Source organism: Macaca mulatta, chromosome 4 (genome assembly GCF_049350105.2).
Source record: "Macaca mulatta isolate MMU2019108-1 chromosome 4, T2T-MMU8v2.0, whole genome shotgun sequence".
Classification (NCBI taxonomy): Eukaryota; Metazoa; Chordata; class Mammalia; order Primates; family Cercopithecidae; genus Macaca; species Macaca mulatta.
In genome coordinates, this window is record NC_133409.1 from 76,401,826 (window position 1) to 76,421,858 (window position 20,033).

A 20,033-nucleotide genomic window follows, 5' to 3' on the forward strand; every position below is an offset into this window, starting at 1 on the left:
CCTGGCTTGCCCTGACGATGACTTACGGTTGGTTCCAGGATGCACAGAAAGCAAAATGGAGTTACTTGGGCCACTTAGCTCAGTGGCCACACATGGTCTGAAAATGAGAAGACATCCACCTGCGCCAGGACTCTAACGAGAAATCAGGGGCATATGGTTGCCATGCCTAAGTAATGTCAGGACGTCAAAGAGCAACTTCTGGGGCAAAACAGTGTTGACTTTCCCTCCCGTGACTCACACGCTACGCAGAAGCCTCTGGCTTCCTGAAATTCTATTTCATTTCATTTCATTTTTTCGAGACAGGGTCTGGCTCTGTTGCCCAGGCTGGAGTGCAGTGGCATGATCTTGGCTCACTGCAGCCTCAGTCTCCCAGGGTCAAGCGAACCTCCCACCTCAGCCTCCCAAGTAGTTGAGACTACAGTCACACGCTACCACACCCAACTAGTTTTTGTATTTATTTATTTATTTATTTTTTTGTAGAGACAGAGTTTTGCCATGTTGCCCAGGCTGGTCTCAAACTCCTGAGCTCAAGCACTGCCCACCTCAGCCTCCCAAAGTGTTGGGATTATAGGCACTCCCGGCCTCTTCCTGGAATTTTACATGCAACTCAGGATCACTTGGCAAAAATGTTGATGCACCACAATATTCACTAGTAAACTCTTGTACATTCTCAATAGTAGATGGGTAAATTGGGCTGTTTACACGCTATGATTTGAAGCCTGTATTTCAAAGCTACAGATTCCCAGGTCTTGTATCTTAAGTAGATCTCTCTGGGTGGTCTGGGAGGCCCTGAGTTAAGAATAAGGGCACTAACTCTGTCTTGCACACTTAAAGGGTGTTTGGGCCACATGGGCGGAAGACAGCACTTTCCTCTTCTCCCCTCCTCAGCTCTCTGTTCACGGAAGTGCTTGATGCCTGGAGCCCCTCTCCTCACTCATGAACTCTGCAAGTTCAAGGCAAGACTGTGCTGTGTTTGGAGACGTCCCTGTTTAACTCTGCATCTAGCCAGAAAGCCTGCAGGGAAAAACCGGATTTCCTAAGTGATGTTCCTCGCTTTGGTAGGGTGACCTTCACCTTCCTCCTCCCCTAGCAAGCCCGAAAGCTACAGTTTTCACACAACAAAGGTAGACAGAGACACGGATGGAAAAACAAGCCATTGAGCTTTGATGAAACTGAACGTCACCTTTGTAGTCTACAAATGGGTGTGTGGAGTTCTACTGTCACTTCTATGCTCTCTGGGTTTGAGCTTTTCCTTCCAGCTTGCTTTGCTCATATTTTCCACGTTAGTCCCTGGGCTCATTGATTTAAATTCCCTCTCTTGGTACAGGCATGCATAGACTCCTGGCTCTGTGCGTCTGGGTAATTAACACGATGAGTCACTAAGGGCTTTCCAGGCACAGGGTCCTGCCATCGTGATCTTGTAGGGGAATGTCACTCTTGGGAGTTTTATGAAATCATCTCTTTGGTTTTTCCTATTCTAGAGTTGTGAGTGGATATGCTTTCTGAATCTACTTTTTCCTCTATTTGTCTCCAAGTAATGTGCTCATCTTTGCCTTGCGGTGGTAGATTTGTTTCTAAGTATGTGATTAAGGAACAAATCACAAAATGAATGGTGCTTATGTTCCTGCCTGTAAGTGAAAAGTACATTTGTTTTGCAGTGACTCATATGAAAAGGAAAAGGGGTCATTTCTATTGCAACCCTTAAAACCTCCATTTCTCACAATGCTACTCTGATTATTTCAGACGTGTGAGTCATTGGCTCAGGTTATTTCATTTATGATTGTTTGCCTTAGCTACTTTTTATTGAAATGCTTTGCAGTCAAGAATCTGAAACTTAAAATGCTAGGTTACTTGATGATTTCTGCAAAGTAGAAATTCCCTGAATTGGAGTGTGGCAATAATGCAGCAAGGCCACTTCCTCTTCCTGTGTAATAATAAATGCATGCCTCATGGTTATGTCTAAAAAACAGTTATTCTCATGTTTATGCTTTCATACATACAGGACAGACCAAAAATGTCAAATGTAGGCCATTTGCTGCAGTCAGGAGTCATGAGCTACTAGTAACAAACTTTTTTTTAATGTGTATCCATTTATAGACAAAACATTAAAAGAAGACTTGAATTGTTTTGATACAGGAAAAGATTCTCTACTTCTTGTTCCAAAGGCACTTGGTTTTAATGTCTCTGCTATATCTTGTTAATGTTGTTGTTTTGTTTTGTTTAGTTTTTAAGTTAATCTTCTCCCAAAGAATGTCCTCTGGAAAACAGAGAGACCTAATTACCCAACAATGAAATCCATATTTCCTATCCAAATGTTTAAGAAATTAGTTTAGTCTTAGGGTTTTTGTTCAAGGAATCAGCTTTGTGTCAGATTCTAACCTGTAAGCCAGTCTCTAAACATGAATATGGAATTAATGACAGTGTTGATTCTGGGATGTCAGTGTCTGTTTGATGCTAAAATGATTTTATATCTATCTATCTACCTACCTACCTATCTATCTATCATCTATGCCTCCATCTATCTTTTTAATGATCAGATACACCGATTGTGTGGTCTCAGATAATATGGTGCCCAGAAAACAGTTCCACTTTTCATGTATAAGCATCAAAGCACAAAAACAACTTTTACTAAAGATTCAAAAAGATTGCTATTTGAACTGAAAAAAAATCCATATAATGTTTTGGCAGTGCTATGACTTCTAATTATTACCTGGAATGAATTTCTGTACCTCGAATGTACGATGCATTGACAGTTTGTGCATAAGTATTTATCATCATATCCAAAATCAAACAGCTCTCGCTGATGTATATGGTTGGAGGGAGAGCTCTGTAAAGGCTTCTCATCATTTTAGCATCTGGTGCTAAATTGGCTAATTTCTTTTATGTTATGAGGATGTATGCTTTCAAATTCTTGTTTTTTCCCCCTGTCACTTTCCAGTTCATCTTTATGAAGACTAAGACGCCTGTAGCCTGTTTTCTACACTGCCCTGAGTTGTATGTAGGTCACAATTCTTGAGACAGAAATAGGATTCCATTTGGTGTTTATATCTTTGGCAGCTGCCTCATCATCTTGTATCAAATCCAGGCCCTCAGGGATGGAGTCTTCCTCAACACAGATGGCACTCAGCATTGGAGTTCCCATCCACAGTTGCTCAGAAATATGAAGGAGCCATTTTCAAGTCATCTGAGCTCAGGCGAAGAATTTGCCATACTGTGCATAGCGCTTCCTTTAGCTGTGAAGCTGTGCCAGTCTGTGGGTCGACTGAGATGTCCCATTAGTCTCACCTCCTTCAGGAGGTAAACATTCACAGTCGTGGGCAGGGTCTGCTTATTGCCTTGTCTTTACCACAAGGACTATAGATGCTCTCTGCTTTTTCTGAGCAGCAGTTTGAAGGTGTCTCAGTAGCCCTGACCTCATTGTTTGTTTAGGGTTGGGAATTCTGCTGCTTTTATAAAAAGTGAGTTGTTGAGGATTTCTAGGACAAATTCAGCACTGTCCTCTGTCACACACACAGGCTGGTGGAACGGGACTGTCACAAAGCACCTAGCATTGTACAGAGTTGTACCAACATATGGTGCTTCATCTGCTAGAACTTTAGCACATGGAGGGTCTTAGAGGTTCCAGCAAATGCCCCTAGAAGGTTAATGTGAGGCACACTCGGCTCAATGAGCTGAGGAATATCCTCTCCTCTCAGCTGAGGGAGCCTCGTGGGAGGAACTGGGCCTTAGCATCTGTCTGAAGGAAGTTATGGGACCTAGCAAGCCAACAAGAGTAGAGAAGTTCTAGACCAGGTCTGTGGTTGCTGAGGGTATGGGTAACTTGACTCTCCTCCTCTTTCAGGTAAATTTTAGTAAAATTCACTAAATGGATTCTGTTCATTCAGCTACTCAACAAATATTTATCAAATTTGGTTGCATTTTCCACCATGCGAGGCATCCTGCTAGGTGCTACAAAGGACACGAAGAGGAACAGGGGCCAGTCTCACCTTCCAGGACTTTTAATCTAGTGAGGTGCGTGGAGCATGTCCGCAAATAGCCACATGTCCGCAAATATCCACATGTCCTGAGGAAGAGGAGCAAAGGAAAACACGGTGGGGGTCCAGAGAAAGAAGCGATCCCTTTTGTTTAGGGGTGAGCCCAGAAACTACCAAGGCTTTTCAGGAAGCGGTATTGAGCTGGAAGTGGAAGGTTGGGGAGCATCAACATGCCAAATGGGAGGTGCGGGTGTTCCAGACACATGGACTGGACAGGCAGCGCCGGCGGTGGGTGAAAGCCCATGCTTGCCTGAGATGCCCAAATGTTAGGTGTGGCCATTGCTGGGATTCAGGAAGGGGCAGTGAGAGAGAGGGAGAGAAGGTGACTGGGGGACACTTAGACACCAGATAAGGAGCTCGAGCTTCGTTGGCAGGGACGGCAGAAGCATGGAAGGCTTTTGGGCAGAGACACGTGTGATTGGAGCTGGCAGTGGTGGTTGGGACAGATTGAAGGAGGGGATCGTGGTAGGCAGGGATGAGGTCACTGTCTAGGCTGGGCACAGTGGCTCATTCCTGTAATCCCAGCACTTTGGGAGGCTGAGGCAGGAGGATCACTGGAGCCCAGGAGTGTGTGACCAGCCTGGGCAACAAAGTGAGACCCTGTCTCTACAAAACACACAAAAAATTAGCCAGGCGTCATCCGTGGTGAGGGCCTATAGTCTCAGCCACTCAGGAGGCTGAGCTGGGAGAATCTCTTGAGCTCCAGGAGTTCAAAGCTGCAGTGAGCCGTGATCATACCACTGCACTCCAGCCTGGGCAGCAGAGTGAGACCTTGTCTCAAAAAAGATAATAAATAAATAAATAAGTAAACAAACAGAGATCACTGTTCCAGCTGTCCCCCGGAGAGAGAAGACAGAGAGGGCTTTTGAGAGGAGGGACTCGAAGGCAAAACAGAGTGGAAGGAAGGCCCTGAGTGGGAAGAAGGCTGGCCGTTTCTCTTTAAGAAGGGGGAAGGAGGAAGACAAGCACAGGTGGGCCACGCACCTCGGTTCCCCCCGGGGGGGTCCAAAGCACTCACCAATGCAAGTCTAGGCAGAGCTGGTTTAACCATCTCATAGACCCAGAGCACACAGTCGCCTTGTAACAGAACTCTTCCTGTAAGCTCCTTCCTGCCTCCCTGTCTACTCCTCCTGCTTTCTTCTCCACCATGGAGGGGCCAAAAACTGCAGCTGGCGAGCTGGGGTGGTGGAGGGGGCTTCACTTCATATCAAGGTAGAAGTTACCATTATTCACTGGGATTATTACCTTTTCATTTACTTAAATGACACTGTTTGCTACTTAAAGCGACAAGGACTTCCTATTACCTTCATATTATGATCAGAGAAGTCACTAGACCCGCCTGAGATTTCCTGCGGGAACAGGAGCAGGAGCAGGTTCCCAGGGAAACACAAACAGATGCATTTCAGATCTGTGCCCTGACGTGTCCAAGTGCAACAACCCGCTACGCAGTGAGAGAACCCTGGCAGGCAGCAGGCCTCCCCGCGTCAACTGGACTTTCCCTTTTCCTCCTTTCCTGGGATGGCTCTGAATAAATCAGTGTATGCTGAAGTGCAGATACCGATCTACAGTGTATTGTCTCTGCAGTGAGAATGTGGCAGGGGACATCCTGTTTGGGGGTTGGAGGTGATGAGAGGCCACAGAGGCATCAGCTTGGGGAAGTGGGGTAGCTGTGGAAGATCCCAACCCCGCGGATAGTGCACTTGGGACAGGGAACGGTGGAGGGCAAGGCATGCTAGAACTTGCTCTAAGAGCAAGAGGCAGCCTTTGCAACGTTGAGCAGGTAGACTTTGCAGTCCACCTAGCTGCCTTTCAGACCCAAAAAGGAAAAAATAAGCACACCAGAGCCTACGATCTACTCAGTCACCCTCACGGGAGGGTTCTGGCCATTCACAAGTAGCCATCCTTGGAGAAGCTCCATAGCGTTAAGCCACAGCTGTCAGCACCTGAAGTGGAACACTCTCTCCTAACCAGGTCTGTCTGGTTCACCTTGTCCAGCTGTGCCCTCGCTGAAGCTGGCTTTGCTGTGCCAACATCTTCTTCTTCAAATTCATTAATCTTGAAAAAGGGGAAAAACGTGGGCTTGTTTTTATTCACTGTCATTGTTCAAATTATGTTGAATTGTGAATTCAAGTTTTTTTGGAAAATTCTCTTCTACACATTTGCTCTTTTCCCTAACCACTTTATAACAAAAAAAGTCCCCCTAAAGTAGATTATTTTAGACTAAAATTATATGTATTCAGGGTTTATATATAGCATATGTGTGTGTGTGTGTGTGTATGTATGTATGTGTGTATATATATATATATATAAAATTTCATACCAGGGTATTTTCATGCCTTCGATATAGACTGTGTTTCTTTTTTTAAAATTTTATTTGGAAATAATTTCAAACTTATAGAAAAGTAGCAAGAGTAAGAGTAGTACAAGGAACATCCGTTTACCCTTTACCCAAATTCACCTCTTGCTAATACTTGATCCCATTTACTCTGTCTAGACAATATTTTTTTGAGCTATTTGGGAGTAAGCTGCATTCATCGTGGCACTTTATTCCTAAATACTTCGCTGTACATCTCCTCGTGCTAGGAAACTTGCACAACCACAGTCCACATTATCAACATCAGTGATCGCTCCAGGAAGCTGTGTCTAGGTCTGCAGGCCTCTTGAAGGCTGGTGCACTAATGTTCTATCTATCACTTGTCTCAGCAAAGGGGATCACGGCTTTGGTCAGCAAAGGGGATCAAGTCCCAGACTCCTGCCTGCATCCCTTTGCCATCCATCAGAGACCTGCACAGCAGTGGGGTGCTGGTTCCCAGGGCTTCCAAGACCAAGAGCCCTGTCTGCTTCCCAGTCTTGGGCAGAGCTGAGCTTCCCAATCCTTTCTTCTCCAGCTCCCCATCTCTGTTTTGTCTTGAGAACATGGAAGAGGATATTCTGATGAGGTGGGCAATCTAGCATTGCTTTCCACGCTAGATGTCCTAATTCCACGATTCTGCATCCTGTTCCCCAATGCCCATGATGTTATTTAATGTGGCAACAGTGGAGTGACTGTGGTCACTGCAGATCCCATCCTTCACTTAGGTCCAAGCATCCGAGTGCATCAAAGCACCATGGTAAGAACTGCTCCGGCTCCAGAATACCTGGATCTGAGACCAAATGTCAGACGCTTGTTCCTAGGCTGGCCTCGTGTAGAGCTGAGTTTGTCCCAGTGGCACCTCTCCCTGATTCATCACAACCCCTGCTTCACGTCAGCGTGTCAGACTGACAGCAGTGAAGAGGTTGAGTTAAGAGTTGGGCCACGTTCGTCCGTTGGTAGCTCAGACGCCCTCTGGAAAAGCATGAGATGATTCTGTTCCAGCTGCTGAAATCCCTTACATCGTCTTCAGAAACTTGCCTGCAAGTCCATTTCCATAGCTCATTCCCTTCGGAATAAATTACCTCCAAAACATGGAAAATTGGTGTCTTGCCCTTTGAGAGTGTGTGTACAGTCCTCAGCATCTGAGGCTGGCTGAAAGTCCCTGAGTCGTTTGACCCAAGTGGGAAAGGCCGGCTTGCATGAAGATCATTCTAAATTGATGTCTTCTTCTATTATGTAATCCCAGGGGAGGGTGGGGGGATCTCATAGACTCCTGGACTGTGTTTACAGCACAGAGGACACGTGTCTATTTATACAAGCTCTATGCGTCTTAGACTGATTATACAAGCAGGACTATTTTCATTCTTCTTCCAGCATCTTCCTGTAAGAGCAGAGGGCTTGGGCTGTCGTGCTGGGGAGTGGGGGTTCAATTGTCTGTAAAAGAGAACCGCAGATCTCCCCAAATGTAAATTGTTCACATTGATGAATTTTTAATGGAAATCAATTTCCCTCCTCCAAATAAGCTTTTGGCTTCTTGGCCGGGCGCGGTGGCTCACGCCTGTAATCCCAGCGCTTTGGGAGGCCGAGGCGGGCGGATCACAAGGTCAGGAGATCGAGACCACGGTGAAACCCCGTCTCTACTAAAAATACAAAAAATTAGCCGGGCGCGGTTGTGGGCGCCTGTAGTCCCAGCTACTCGGGAGGCTGAGGCAGGAGAATGGCAGGAACCCGGGAGGCGGAGCTTGCAGTGAGCCGAGATCGCGCCACTGCACTCCAGCCTGGGCGACAGAGCGAGACTCCGTCTCAAAAAAAAAAAAAAGCTTTTGGCTTCTTAGAAGATAAAGACTACTTACTGTTGATTCCTAACATTGTATATCCTTTCTTTTCCCCTTCTCCCCGGCCTGTCCAACCTGTTGGCAGCTGTCCGTACCTGGCGGTGAAAATCACTCCTGCCATCCCTGCAGTCGCCGGCATCCTGTTCTTCTTTGTGATGGGGACCCTGCTCCGCACCAGCTTCAGCGACCCCGGAGTCCTCCCACGAGCCACGCCTGATGAAGCCGCAGATCTGGAAAGGCAAATAGGTAACACTGGAAGTCTGCCCATGGCCTCTGGTCACTTCCCGCCTGGGCCCAGCCACAGTGGGGAAGGCAGGCCGAGGGCTATGCAGGAGGAGCTGAGCGCTGGGAAGGAAGGAGGCCGGAAATCAGCGTTCCTTAGCTCGCTGGGTGGGCAGGATGAGCTGAAGAAGAGGGGGCTGGAGGGACGGGTATCCTGGAGGCAGGACTGCTAGCCCAAGCGAGCAAAGCATCGCCTGTGAGCTGTGCTTCTCATGTTTCTTTGAAACCCAAGTGTTGATTCCACTCTAAGAAGCAGCCTCCACCCCAAAAGGTCTACTACAGTTGTAGGTTGCTGCACTTACTCGCTTTTGCAATCCTTGGAGCATGACCAGTCTCCATGATATCAATCTAGGACAGTTACATCTTAGACAACTTTCTTGTTTATCCAGCCTAGGATTGAGAATTTCCTTTATTTAGGTATAATAAACATGTATCTGTGATATGTGTTGAGATGAATAGCTTTATTTTTGCTTAGATATTAAAACCTATACTAAAGTTTATTACAACCCATTTTGAAGATACTAAAACAGACCCTAATCCCTGACACAACAAACTTTTACATTTTTTTTTTTAATTAAAAAAAGAACTTTTTCTTGCTCTTAAAAGTTTGTGATTGTGAATGTGTAGCTTTGCTGTGGTGCTTTGGTAAATTTCACAGGCCCGGCAGAGGAGCTGTGATGATTCGGTGTGAACATAATGTTTAGGCCTAAAAAATCACTTGGCAGAGATATTTCTCTTCCAGGATTCCTCCTATTCTATGGACTTTCCTTTGCAGCCTCCACTAAAGCTGGAGGGAGCTCCCTGTCTACAGTGTAAGAAGATAGAGCTGTGGATCTTGCTTAAAAAGTGCCTATTCTGGTCCTACCATTCCCCAAGTGCTAAAGCACAGCTTTGTCCTTCTCTCGACATCTGCCTTCATCCTTCATCTCTACTGCCTGGGAAGGGAGCAGTAAAATGGGAGTGTGTGGAGTGTGTGGTGTCGTTTGCTAGACTGCAGCTCTCTTGTGTCCTGAGATAGGAAGGAGCGGGGAGGGAGAAGCAATGGGCAGACAATCTCTTTCTTAGCCCCTGCATCATGGGATTCCAAGACAGGGCCTGCTAGTGCCTAATTTTAAGGCTCACATTTTATAGCACTTTAATCATTTGCCAGGCCCATCCATGGCTATCACTCCTTTTTTTCCATATCTAAGCCACCCTGTAAGGAAAACTTTATTATTATACCCATTTTACAAATAAGGAAACAAAGTCCCCAACAGGGGCTTAAATGGGTGAAAGTGGCAGAGCTGGAGCCTAGAACCCGGGTTTCCAGGTTTTCAGCTTTCCAGGTTTCAGACCTTGTTCTTTCCAGCTCCTTCCATCACTGGGGAGAGAGAGGGAAGTCAAACCTTGTTTCCTTCAAAACTGTGTGGTTTATGCCCACAACACACAAGCAGGTAACTTGAAAATCCTCTTCCCAGTGCAAGGGCCCAACTTCCATACTGGGGGTGATGCAATTTCCTGCAGTGAGCCCCATCTCCAGGTTAGTGCAAGTGTATCTGCAAAATCAGCATGATTAGGAACAGGCTTTCTGCCTTTCTTACTAAGTGGATGAGGCAGCGCATGGTGGCTCACACCTGTAATCCCAGTACTTTGGGAGGTCGAGGTGGAAACATCACTTGAGGTCAAGAGTTTGAGACCAGCCTGGCCAACATGGTGAAACCCCATCTCTACTAAAAATAAAAAATAAAAAAAAATTGGCCAGGTGTGGTGGTGCAAGCCTGTAGTCCCAGCTACCTGGGAGGCTGACGCAGGAGAATAGCTTGAACCCAGGAGGCGGAGGGTTGCAGTGAGCCGAGATTGTGCCACTGCACTCTAGCCTAGGCAACAGAGCAAAACTCTGTCTCAAAAACAAAAACAAAAGCAGTGAGATGCCACTTCATACCCTCTAGGATGGCACTAATCAAAAAGACTGACAATGACAAATGCTGGTGATGATGTGGAGAAACTGGAACCCTTGTACATTACTGGTGGGAATATAAAATGGCACATCCACTTTGGAAAGCAGTTTCTCAAAATTCTCCAAAAGCTAAACACCATTCCTATGTGACCCAGCAATTCCACTCCTAAGTATGTCCGCACAAAGACTTGTATATGACTATTCACAGCTGCATGAAACCTGACAACCCAGATGTCCATCAAAGGATGAATTGATGATCAATATGTGTTATATCCATACAGTGGGATTCCATGAAGCAATAAAAGGAAGAAAAGTATTGATACAGGCTACAACATGGATGAACCTTAAAGACATTTGCTAAGGGAAAGAAGCCAGATACAAAAGACTATGTACTGTGTGATTTCACTTGTATAAAATGTCCAAGAAAGGACAAATCTTTACAGAGAGAAAGGAGATTAGTGATTTCCTGGGGCTGGGAGGGTAGGAGTGCAGGTTGACTGCACATGACATGAAGGAGCTTGTTGGGATTATGAACATGGTCTAAAATTAGGTCGTGGTGATGGTTGCACAATGCAATAAATTCACTACAAGTCACTGAATTGCACACTTTCTATGGTAACTGCTGTGGTACATAAATTATACCTCTATAAAGATGTGAAAAAAAGGAGGAAGAGGCCAGGCACTGTGGCTCACGCCTGTAATCCCAGCACTTTGGGAGGCCAAGGCAGGGGGATCACAAGGTCAGGAGATCAAGTCCATCCTGACTTATATGGTGAAACCCTGTCTCTACTAAAAACACACAAAAAAAATTAGGCGGGTATGGTGGCAGGCACTTGTCATCCCAGCTACTCCGGAGGCTGAGGCAGAAGAATGGCATGAACCCGAGAGGCGGAGCTTGCAGTGAGCCGAGATTGCGCCACTGCACTCCAGCCTGGGCAACAGAGCAAGACTCAAAAAATAAAAAAATTTAAAAGGAGGAGGAGGGTGGGAAGGGAGAGAGGAAAAAGATGGGGTGGAAGAAGCAGAAGGAGAAGAGGAAGAAGAGGGCTTTGGAGGTCCTCAGACATGGGTTTGAATCCTGGCTCACCCTTTCTCTAGTTGTGTGACTTAGGCGAGCAGTGCAGTTTTCTAAACCCTATCCCTCTGTGTTCTTATCTGTGAAACAGGAGTAATGGCATGATCTTTTGAGGTTCTTGTTAGGATGAATGATTATAGGAAAAGTGCCTGGCATGTTGTAGATGTGTAGTAAAGGATTGTTTGTTGTTTTGTCTAATTCTTCTCTTTTCAGTTTTCTCTTCACCTTCTACAAATGTAGGCTCTCATAAAAAGCTACCTGAAGTGTGACAGGAATAAATGGCAGAGCTGGTACAATATCTTTGGGTCTGCTGCCTGCCAGCTTAGCTGTGCCTCCTCCAGGCTGAGGAAGGAATGCAGGCACCTGTAAGCTGGGCTCTTTTCCATCACTGATCTAACTCTTCATAAGGAGTCCTCCGGTATACTACTTGGCTTTGGAAGATAAGGTTGTTTCAATGAAATCTTAACACATTTATGTTGTGCTATCTGGCTAAAGAAAGAAAAATGAACAATTAGATTTGGAAACTTTTTATTGTTAGGGTTATTCGTTCTAATTATCCATTGTAGATCTCTTCCTTATAGAAGCCCATAATGGCCGCTTGGAATCAGCCATCTAAGTAATTTATTGAAGATTTGCCAAGGATTTAAACAGCTTTCCCCTGTCTTCAAACTTCTGAGAGGAGTAGGTGGGGAGGAGGAGGGCTCTGGGCTTCAGAGTCTGTTTCAAGGCTCTTGAAATGCCTTACACTTCTTTCTTCTGAAAGAATGTTCCCGATGACTTAGGTTGCTGCTAAAAAGACATCAAAGAATAGCAGCAGGGGGCCAGGGAAGCAGGGGTCACTGGAGGCTTGCTTGGAAACTTCAGTTTCCGAAACTCAGTTTTTACAGTTCACCCAAGGATGATCTGATCCTAAGCAACTGATTTGGGGTTAGAAAAAAATGACAAATCCTGTACTAGAAATCACAAGATCAAAGCATTTAATTTCTATTAGGGATAGACCTTTCCAGTGATCAAAATAGGGGGAAGTATTTCACATTCCACAGGTTTCATCTCTTCGCACCCCCTCCACAGTCCTGAACCGATGCTGAGACTAAGGAAGTCAATGTGGAGAGTGAGTGAGGAGCTTTGGCTCCCAAAGCAAGGCTAGTGATTTAGGAAGCTCCTCCTCCAAGCCACAGTAACCCAGATACCATATACATGATGGACTTTGCTTGGTAAAGGTGGAACCAGATCAAAGGAAGCTGGTGGGCTTTTAAACATTCACTTGCGTTGTGGCAGAATCTGAAGACTGATTACCTCCACTCTGTATGTGTTGCTGACGTGGTGGAATGCCACTTCCCTAGGCAGAGTGGATGTGCCTGTGCGTGCGTGCGTGTGTGTGCACGCGTGTGCGTGTGCGTGTGCGTGTGTGTGTGTTCCTTCTCTCCTTCTCTCCTTCCTCCTCCACTCCCTCCACCTCCTTCTCCTCATCTTTGGTCAAATTCTCATCATCCAATAAATTTTCTTGTAGTATGTAGAACCAATCACCTTACTATGAGTAAAGCTTATCTTTTGTTATTTCCTAAATTAATCCTTGAAAGAGTCTCTCGAGGAGATTTCTAGAAAGCACAGCACAGCAACTTCCTGACCCTGGGAAAGCCTGGACTTGTCAGGGACACAGTCCCGGCCCATCCTAACCACAGCATCTCCTGGGAAGACTTCCACAACCACAGGAAGTTTTGACCCACTGATCTGACTTGCTGGGCTTTTCCCCCATCAAAGATATCTTAATTCTGTGTTTAAGAGTAGAAACGTTTTAATTGGAATTTTAACGACACTAACGGACTTTTGTTGGAGAAAATGCTTTCTGAGGAAAAGACTAAGTCAATATAAGACCACAATTTTCTCTATTGCACAAGTTATTTCCAATTGTTTTCATTTACATTGTTATTTCACTAAAATTCTTTTTATTGGAGTAATTTCTTCTCTGCATAAAATTTATAACTAAGATTTTTCACCTATCAGTATTATGAAAGCTGCCATTATGAATTTTTTAATAGAACTATTATTTCTACTAAGACAAATTTTTTTTTGTGATTTGATTTTTTACCATATGCAGTTTTAGGGGTTTTTGTTTGGGTTTTTTTTTTTTTAGTCAGTGTTAATTTCATTTTCTGTTGTCAATATTCACCATAAAATTGCTTTAAAATTTGATGGTTTCATTGATTTGGTTTCATTGATTTTTGCCTAATGAGTAATCTACTGGCTGTGATTGATCTGTGATTGAATCTTCACACACTGTGCAGTCGCTTTGTGTACTGTATACTCGTTGTCCATACTGTTGAATATGCACCCCTCTCCACCCCCAAAAAATTGGCAGGGTCAAAATAGCTGGCATTACAGGTGGCTAATTTGATTGCTTTTTGCCAGTTTTTTTTTCAGAAGGTAAGATTTTCTGACCATTTCCCCCAATTCATATTTGTATCTTTTTACTCACCTCCAATATCACCACAATTCACACTTTGTGTAGTTTTTTTGTTGTTGTTGTTGTTTTTGTTTTTTGTTTTTTGTTTTTTTGCAGTGGCCCTTTTAGCCTCTCATGCACTCTGACGAGGCCGCAGAGCTCCGTGCAGAATGGATTGCACCGGCCGGTGTGGGAGCCCTTGCTGCCTCTCCCATCCTCCCTCCCTACTGCTTTCCGCCCTGTTCTTGTTTTTTTTGTTGTTGTTGTTTTTTGTTTGTTTGTTTGTTTTTAGATGGAGTTTTGTTCCTGTTGCCCAGGCTGGAGTGCAATGGTGTGATCTCAGCTCACCACAACCTCCGCCTCCCAGGCTCAAGCAATTCTCCTGCCTCAGCCTCCCGAGTAGCTGGGATTACAGGCATGCGCCACCATTCCCAGCTAATTTTGTATTTTTAGTAAAGACGGGTTTTCTCCCTGTTGGTCAGGCTGGTCTCGACTCCCGACCTCAGGTGATCTGCCCACCTTGGCCTCCCAAAGTGCTGGGATTACAGGCGTGAGCCACTGCACCTGGTGTGTGGCCTGTTCTTGATGGTCACTATGATGCCGCCTCAGTAGCCTTTGGACTTTCTCCTCCACCACCAGCTTAAGCACTTACCCGTGCCCATGAAATGAAATATTCCCCGTGCTTTTCCCGTGTGTCGGTGTGATGAGTCTGCTGGGCTCTGATGAACAGGCCGGACAGTGTTCATGGCTGTTGTTGATGAAGCGTCTCTCCCCGTGTGGGATGTGGCCACGCTGTGGCATTTGCCCATCATCCGTATTTTGTTACATCTGTGAGGATGCCAGTGCTAGGGAGGAAAGGGGTTTGCCAGAGGTCACTTGGCCAGAGCTGGGAGTCCAACGCCCACTCATCTGATACCACACCCTGTGCTCTGACTTGCTGCACGGTCCTGCCCACCTCCTGCTGCCTGGGGAGCCAGGCCCTGAGCAAGCCATGCTTGGCTCCCTGCAGCAGTGGCACTTCCCCTTCCCATGGACCACATCCTCTCTCCCCAGCGCAGCCTCGAGCTTCGAAACAGAAAGCCGTGCCTAGCATGCCGTGGCTGGAAGACCTGGTTCTCAAATCCTGGGCTCAAGTGGGTGGAGCAGGAAGAACTTCAGGGAATTTCCAGACAATCTAATGCCCCTCTTAGAGCTTCTTGAAGATTCAAGGGCCTTTTTCTAGTGGGACTGTCATTGGTGTCCAGATGTTCTGTGATATTCGAGGCAACGGAGAGTGGGGGAGTCCCATCATGTCTGATATACCTTCTGGAAGAGACAAAGTCTTCTAAAAAAGGACATCCTAGAAAAACACGTAGCTTCCTTGTCTGGGGGAAGTGTTAGAACCATCTAGAGTGCACGGATGCCAGGAAGTGAGGCAGCAAGGCTCCTGCACAAGGCCAGAGTGGCAGCTTGGGATGTCGAGATTTCGATGTCCCTTTAACAAGAAACTCCAGCCTGGGAGAGCTGGAAACCAGATGTCACAACTCAAAATTATGGTATTTGGGGAAGTACCACAAGATTTTGAAGGGTCTGTTTCTAAGGGAAGGAGGGGCCAGAGATGTTTTTCCACAGGATTTGGAAGGATGTGTGTGGTTTTCATCCAGGACGTTCAAGGAAGCCCGTGTTATTTATTCTTTCTATGGAAATCCAAACTTCTGGGAATGTACCATGTGTTGGCATTGAAGCCATTCTCTGATGCAAACATATTTCCTTGATTTTGAAGTTGGTGACATTACTATACACTGATGGGCGTGGGGACTTAGGACGACAGCTCTAGAAAGCTGTCTTGTGTCTCCTCTCTGCTGGTGGACGTCCTTCACAGAATTGTCTTCTTGGTCCTCTAGAGAGCTTTGTGGGTGGAAAGTGGCATTTTCCTCCTTACAGGAAGAGAAATTGAGAGAAGGGGGTTATTTAACTTGATGAGATCACACTTTTGTGCTCAGCCTGCACTGAGCTTAGGAATGTGAATTCCTGAGTTAACACAGGCATTCTAGAGAGACCACAGCATCACATAGTCATTCTAGCTAGCGACCGCAGCGTCACACAGACACTCTAGAGAGACCGCAGCGTCACACAGACACTCTAGAGAGACCGCAGCGTCACACAGACACTCTAGAGAGACCGCAGCGTCACACAGACACGCTAGAGAGACCGCAGCGTCACACAGACACTCTAGAGAGACCGCAGCGTCACACAGACATGCTAGAGAGACCACAGTGTACAGACACTCTAGAGAGACCGCAGCGTCACACAGACACTCTAGAGAGACCGCAGCGTCACACAGACACGCTAGAGAGACCGCAGCGTCACACAGACACTCTAGAGAGACCGCAGCGTCACACAGACACTCTAGAGAGACCGCAGCGTCACACAGACACTCTAGAGAGACCGCAGCGTCACACAGACACGCTAGAGAGACCGCAGCGTCACACAGACACTCTAGAGAGACCGCAGCGTCACACAGACATGCTAGAGAGACCACAGTGTACAGACACTCTAGAGAGACCGCAGCGTCACACAGACACTCTAGAGAGACCGCAGCGTCACACAGACACGCTAGAGAGACCGCAGCGTCACACAGACATGCTAGAGAGACCACAGTGTCACACAGATACTCTAGAGAGACCGCAACGTCACACAGGCACTCTAGAGAGACCACAGTGTCACATAGGGATTCTAGCGACCGCAGCGTTTCCCATCCTGAATGGCCCTCTTTGTGTAGTTTGTGTCCCTGTGTAAAGATGTGAAATCCCCTCTGTAGAACTGATGAACTCCTCCCTAAAGCCAGGATACCACTTCCTTTCAGTTAAGGGGAAGTCTGTCTTTCTCTTGCTACACCAATGTCACTTTCTTTAGAGTTTGTGTTAAGCCAGTGTGATGATGGCATACAGCAATGTTGATATGCTCTGCTAAAAAACAGAACGTACTGTGATTATAATCATTTCTTATATACGGGGCCATGGAAGGGGAAGGATGATGGCATAACCAGTGCGAGGAGAAGGTCACCCTGAGGGCAAGGAACACAGAGGCTGCGGTGGAGCGGGAGAGTAAAGGACCAAGCAGCATGAAAAGGATAGAAAACTTGGGACCACGCGCATGGTTCAAGAATACAGTCAAAGCAAGGAGTGAGTGGTCTGGAGCATGTTAATGAAAATTCCAGGCTCACCCCTACCCAGCCAAGGGCATCAAGAAAGTTGATGACATGTGGGTCCGTCCATCTCTCACAACAGCTTTCTGCGGCCCCTCCCTTCCTCCTGGGGTGCTGGCCACTGCAGGGCTCTGAGTCATGGGACATTCCAGCTTAAAGGGACCTCAGCAGTCCAGGATGACATCCTGGACAACTCCCTTGGTTTACAGATGAGTAAACTGAGGCTCAGAGACAGGTGCAACCCCACCCACTGACAACAGAGCCAATCAGTGACAGGCGTGGGACCCTCACGGGGGGTCTGGTTCCAAGTCCAGGTACTATATAGCCCTCCTTTGACTTTCTGGCTTCTGAAACGGAATCTCTAAATCCTTGCTACTCAAACAGAGGTCTGCGGAAGAGCAACGTCAGCGTCACCGGGGAGCTTATTAGAAATGCAGACTCTTGGGCCCTGACTCACCTGGTAAATCAGAATCTGCATTTCAACAAGACCACAGGTGAGTCACCTGAACATGAGAAGCACAGCCCTGGGACCTTTCCACATCCCGCCTGTGACCTTCCTCCACAGCATAGCCTCTGCGTCCTCTCTACTGCAGCTCCCAGGACTGCCGTATTTTCAGGAGTCTGGCTACCTACAAGTTCCTCTACTTTGAGTATTCTGTTTAATCACCTCCCTCCCCGCAGTGCCTGTTAGATAAATGGCATCTTATTCCTTATTATTACGTATTTAAAATAACCGTATGAACTTATTCTGTGACTTTGAGAAGTGTGTTGACTTCTTGGGGCCTTAATTTCAGTGTCTGTAAAATAGGCCCACTGAGTGCAAAGAGCCATTCCAGCATTATCATCCTATGATTCTAGAAATAAACCCCTCTTTCTCCTTTGCTTGGTTGTGAAAATCTGGGAACCTAAACACTTTAGAAGATTATTTTGACGGTTCCACTGCTTAAACAGAAGAAATGATGTCTTCTGTTAATTTTAAAATGCAAAGCTCCATGCACACCCATGTAAATTCAACACGCAAACTATAGGTACTGCAAAATAAGATATTTCAATGACTCACTGGAATATTACTATCATTAGTACTTTAACTGGTGTATTTGGGAGGATAAAGCAAGATGATGGAACAGTAGCTCTTTTGAGTGAGGGAATGAGTCAGTCAGTTGGGTTTTAGAAGGAAGCCAGAGATGAAACCCCTCATCCAGAGTTGGCAGGGCGGCCAGCACATTGCGCAAAATAATCTCTGGAACAGCCCTCTGCAGTGGATGCGCTGGGCATGAGGAGGAGGGGAGGCCGGACGGGCTTTTCAGGAGAAAAATCCCCCTGGAGGACGTTAATCAGGGGAGTGGGCAGGCTCTTTGTGCTTGGGAAGTGGGAGGCATTTTTATTCCAAGGGTGGAAGTAGCATGAAAGGCAGCTCAGGAATAAAAGGAAACAAAGGACTCAATGAGGATGGAGGAAATGGACCAAGGCAAGGAGGTGTGGCGGGACCTGGTTGGGAGGAGACCGACCAGGGAAGGCTGAGCAGGTGCAGCGGCGTGGAAGAGAGTCCCAGCCACACTGAGCCTGCAAGGGGACTTAGAGAGCAGGGGCTGCGGCCTCAGAAGCCAGGCCTTCCCTGCAGAGCCTCTCAGGGACAGCTTGTTTCCTAGTGGCCCCGGGAGCCTTCCACACCCTACCTTATAATACACATCTGCAAATTTTTGGTGGCTGGAGTTGTGACTGGAGAATCCGATCTAACCTAGAGCCATCTGCCAAACCACACACTCAGAGTGTCCCTGAATACCCCTCACACCTCATTGTTAAAATGATTCAGGACATTTGTTAAAACACGAAGGTAGACTTTATTCAGGGAGACCATGCAGAGTCATAGGGACCAGTGCAGTGGGGTTTACAGTAGGGAAGAGGCGTTGGGCTCCGCTCCAAATACAGCAAGGAACAGTGGGAATTTACAGCCAAGGAGCAGAGTTGGGGGCAGTGGATGGAAGACTACCAAAAGGAAGCCTCAGGGGTGAGGGGGCTTCTGGCTAAACCAACAGAACCGGATTCCAGCCGAAGGCAGGCCAGGGTGGTCAGAGATTCCCAGGGGACAGTGGGGGATGAGGAACCCCATCAAATAGCAAAGGGGATCAGATAGGGAGGGTGAGGGTTCTGGCTAACCTGACTCAGCAGGACTTTTGCTAAAATTGGGCATTGCGGAAACAGACACAGAAGCCCCCAAATCAGGGCCTCGCTGGGAAGAGCACTCAGAGATGCCTGACTAGAGTTTGGCAAGAATGGGATCTTCCTTATCACGGATGCCTTCATGTCATCCACGTGTTCACACACTGTGAACACAGGACTTCGTTGAGGTGTCCTCTTTGGGGTCCACCACACTGTGAACATAGGACTTCGTTGAGGTGTCCTCTTTGGGGTCCACCACACTGTGAACATAGGACTTCGTTGAGGTGTCCTCTTTGGGGTCCGCCACTCCGTGAACATAGGACTTCGTTGAGGTGTCCTCTTTGGGGTCCGCCACTCCGTGAACATAGGACTTTGTTGAGGTGTCCTCTTTGGGGTCCGCCACTCCGTGAACATAGGACTTTGCTGAGGTGTCCTCTTTGGGGTCCGCCACTCCGTGAACTTAGGACTTTGTTGAGGTGTCCTCTTTGGGGCCCACATGCAGGTCTGTGATATTACTGAGACTCTGCCATAATAATCACCCTCTGAACCCCTGTCATGATCAAACCAACTCACCCTTTGCCTTCCCGGTGACCTTTCTCACTTCTTTACTTTAAACTCGTATGCTGGGGGTTGGTGGGGGAGGGCTGGGGGGAGATACAGCTTGCTCTGGGGGAGCTGTATCTCCCTTCCATCTGTGCCCTGGAAAACTTACATGTAAGGATGAGAGA

General features: G+C 46.7%; 1 protein-coding gene across 5 annotated transcripts in view; it reads left to right on the top strand.

Annotated features, from left to right (window-relative positions):
* Nucleotides 1-20,033, top strand: part of ZDHHC14 (zinc finger DHHC-type palmitoyltransferase 14) — a 297,998-nt gene that overhangs the window by 159,586 nt on the left and 118,379 nt on the right. For all 5 annotated transcript variants that reach the window (XM_015137052.3, XM_028846700.2, XM_015137053.3 and 2 more), the window contains 1 exon segment: nucleotides 8,308-8,468. In XM_015137052.3, the coding sequence (XP_014992538.1) occupies nucleotides 8,308-8,468 (161 nt within the window).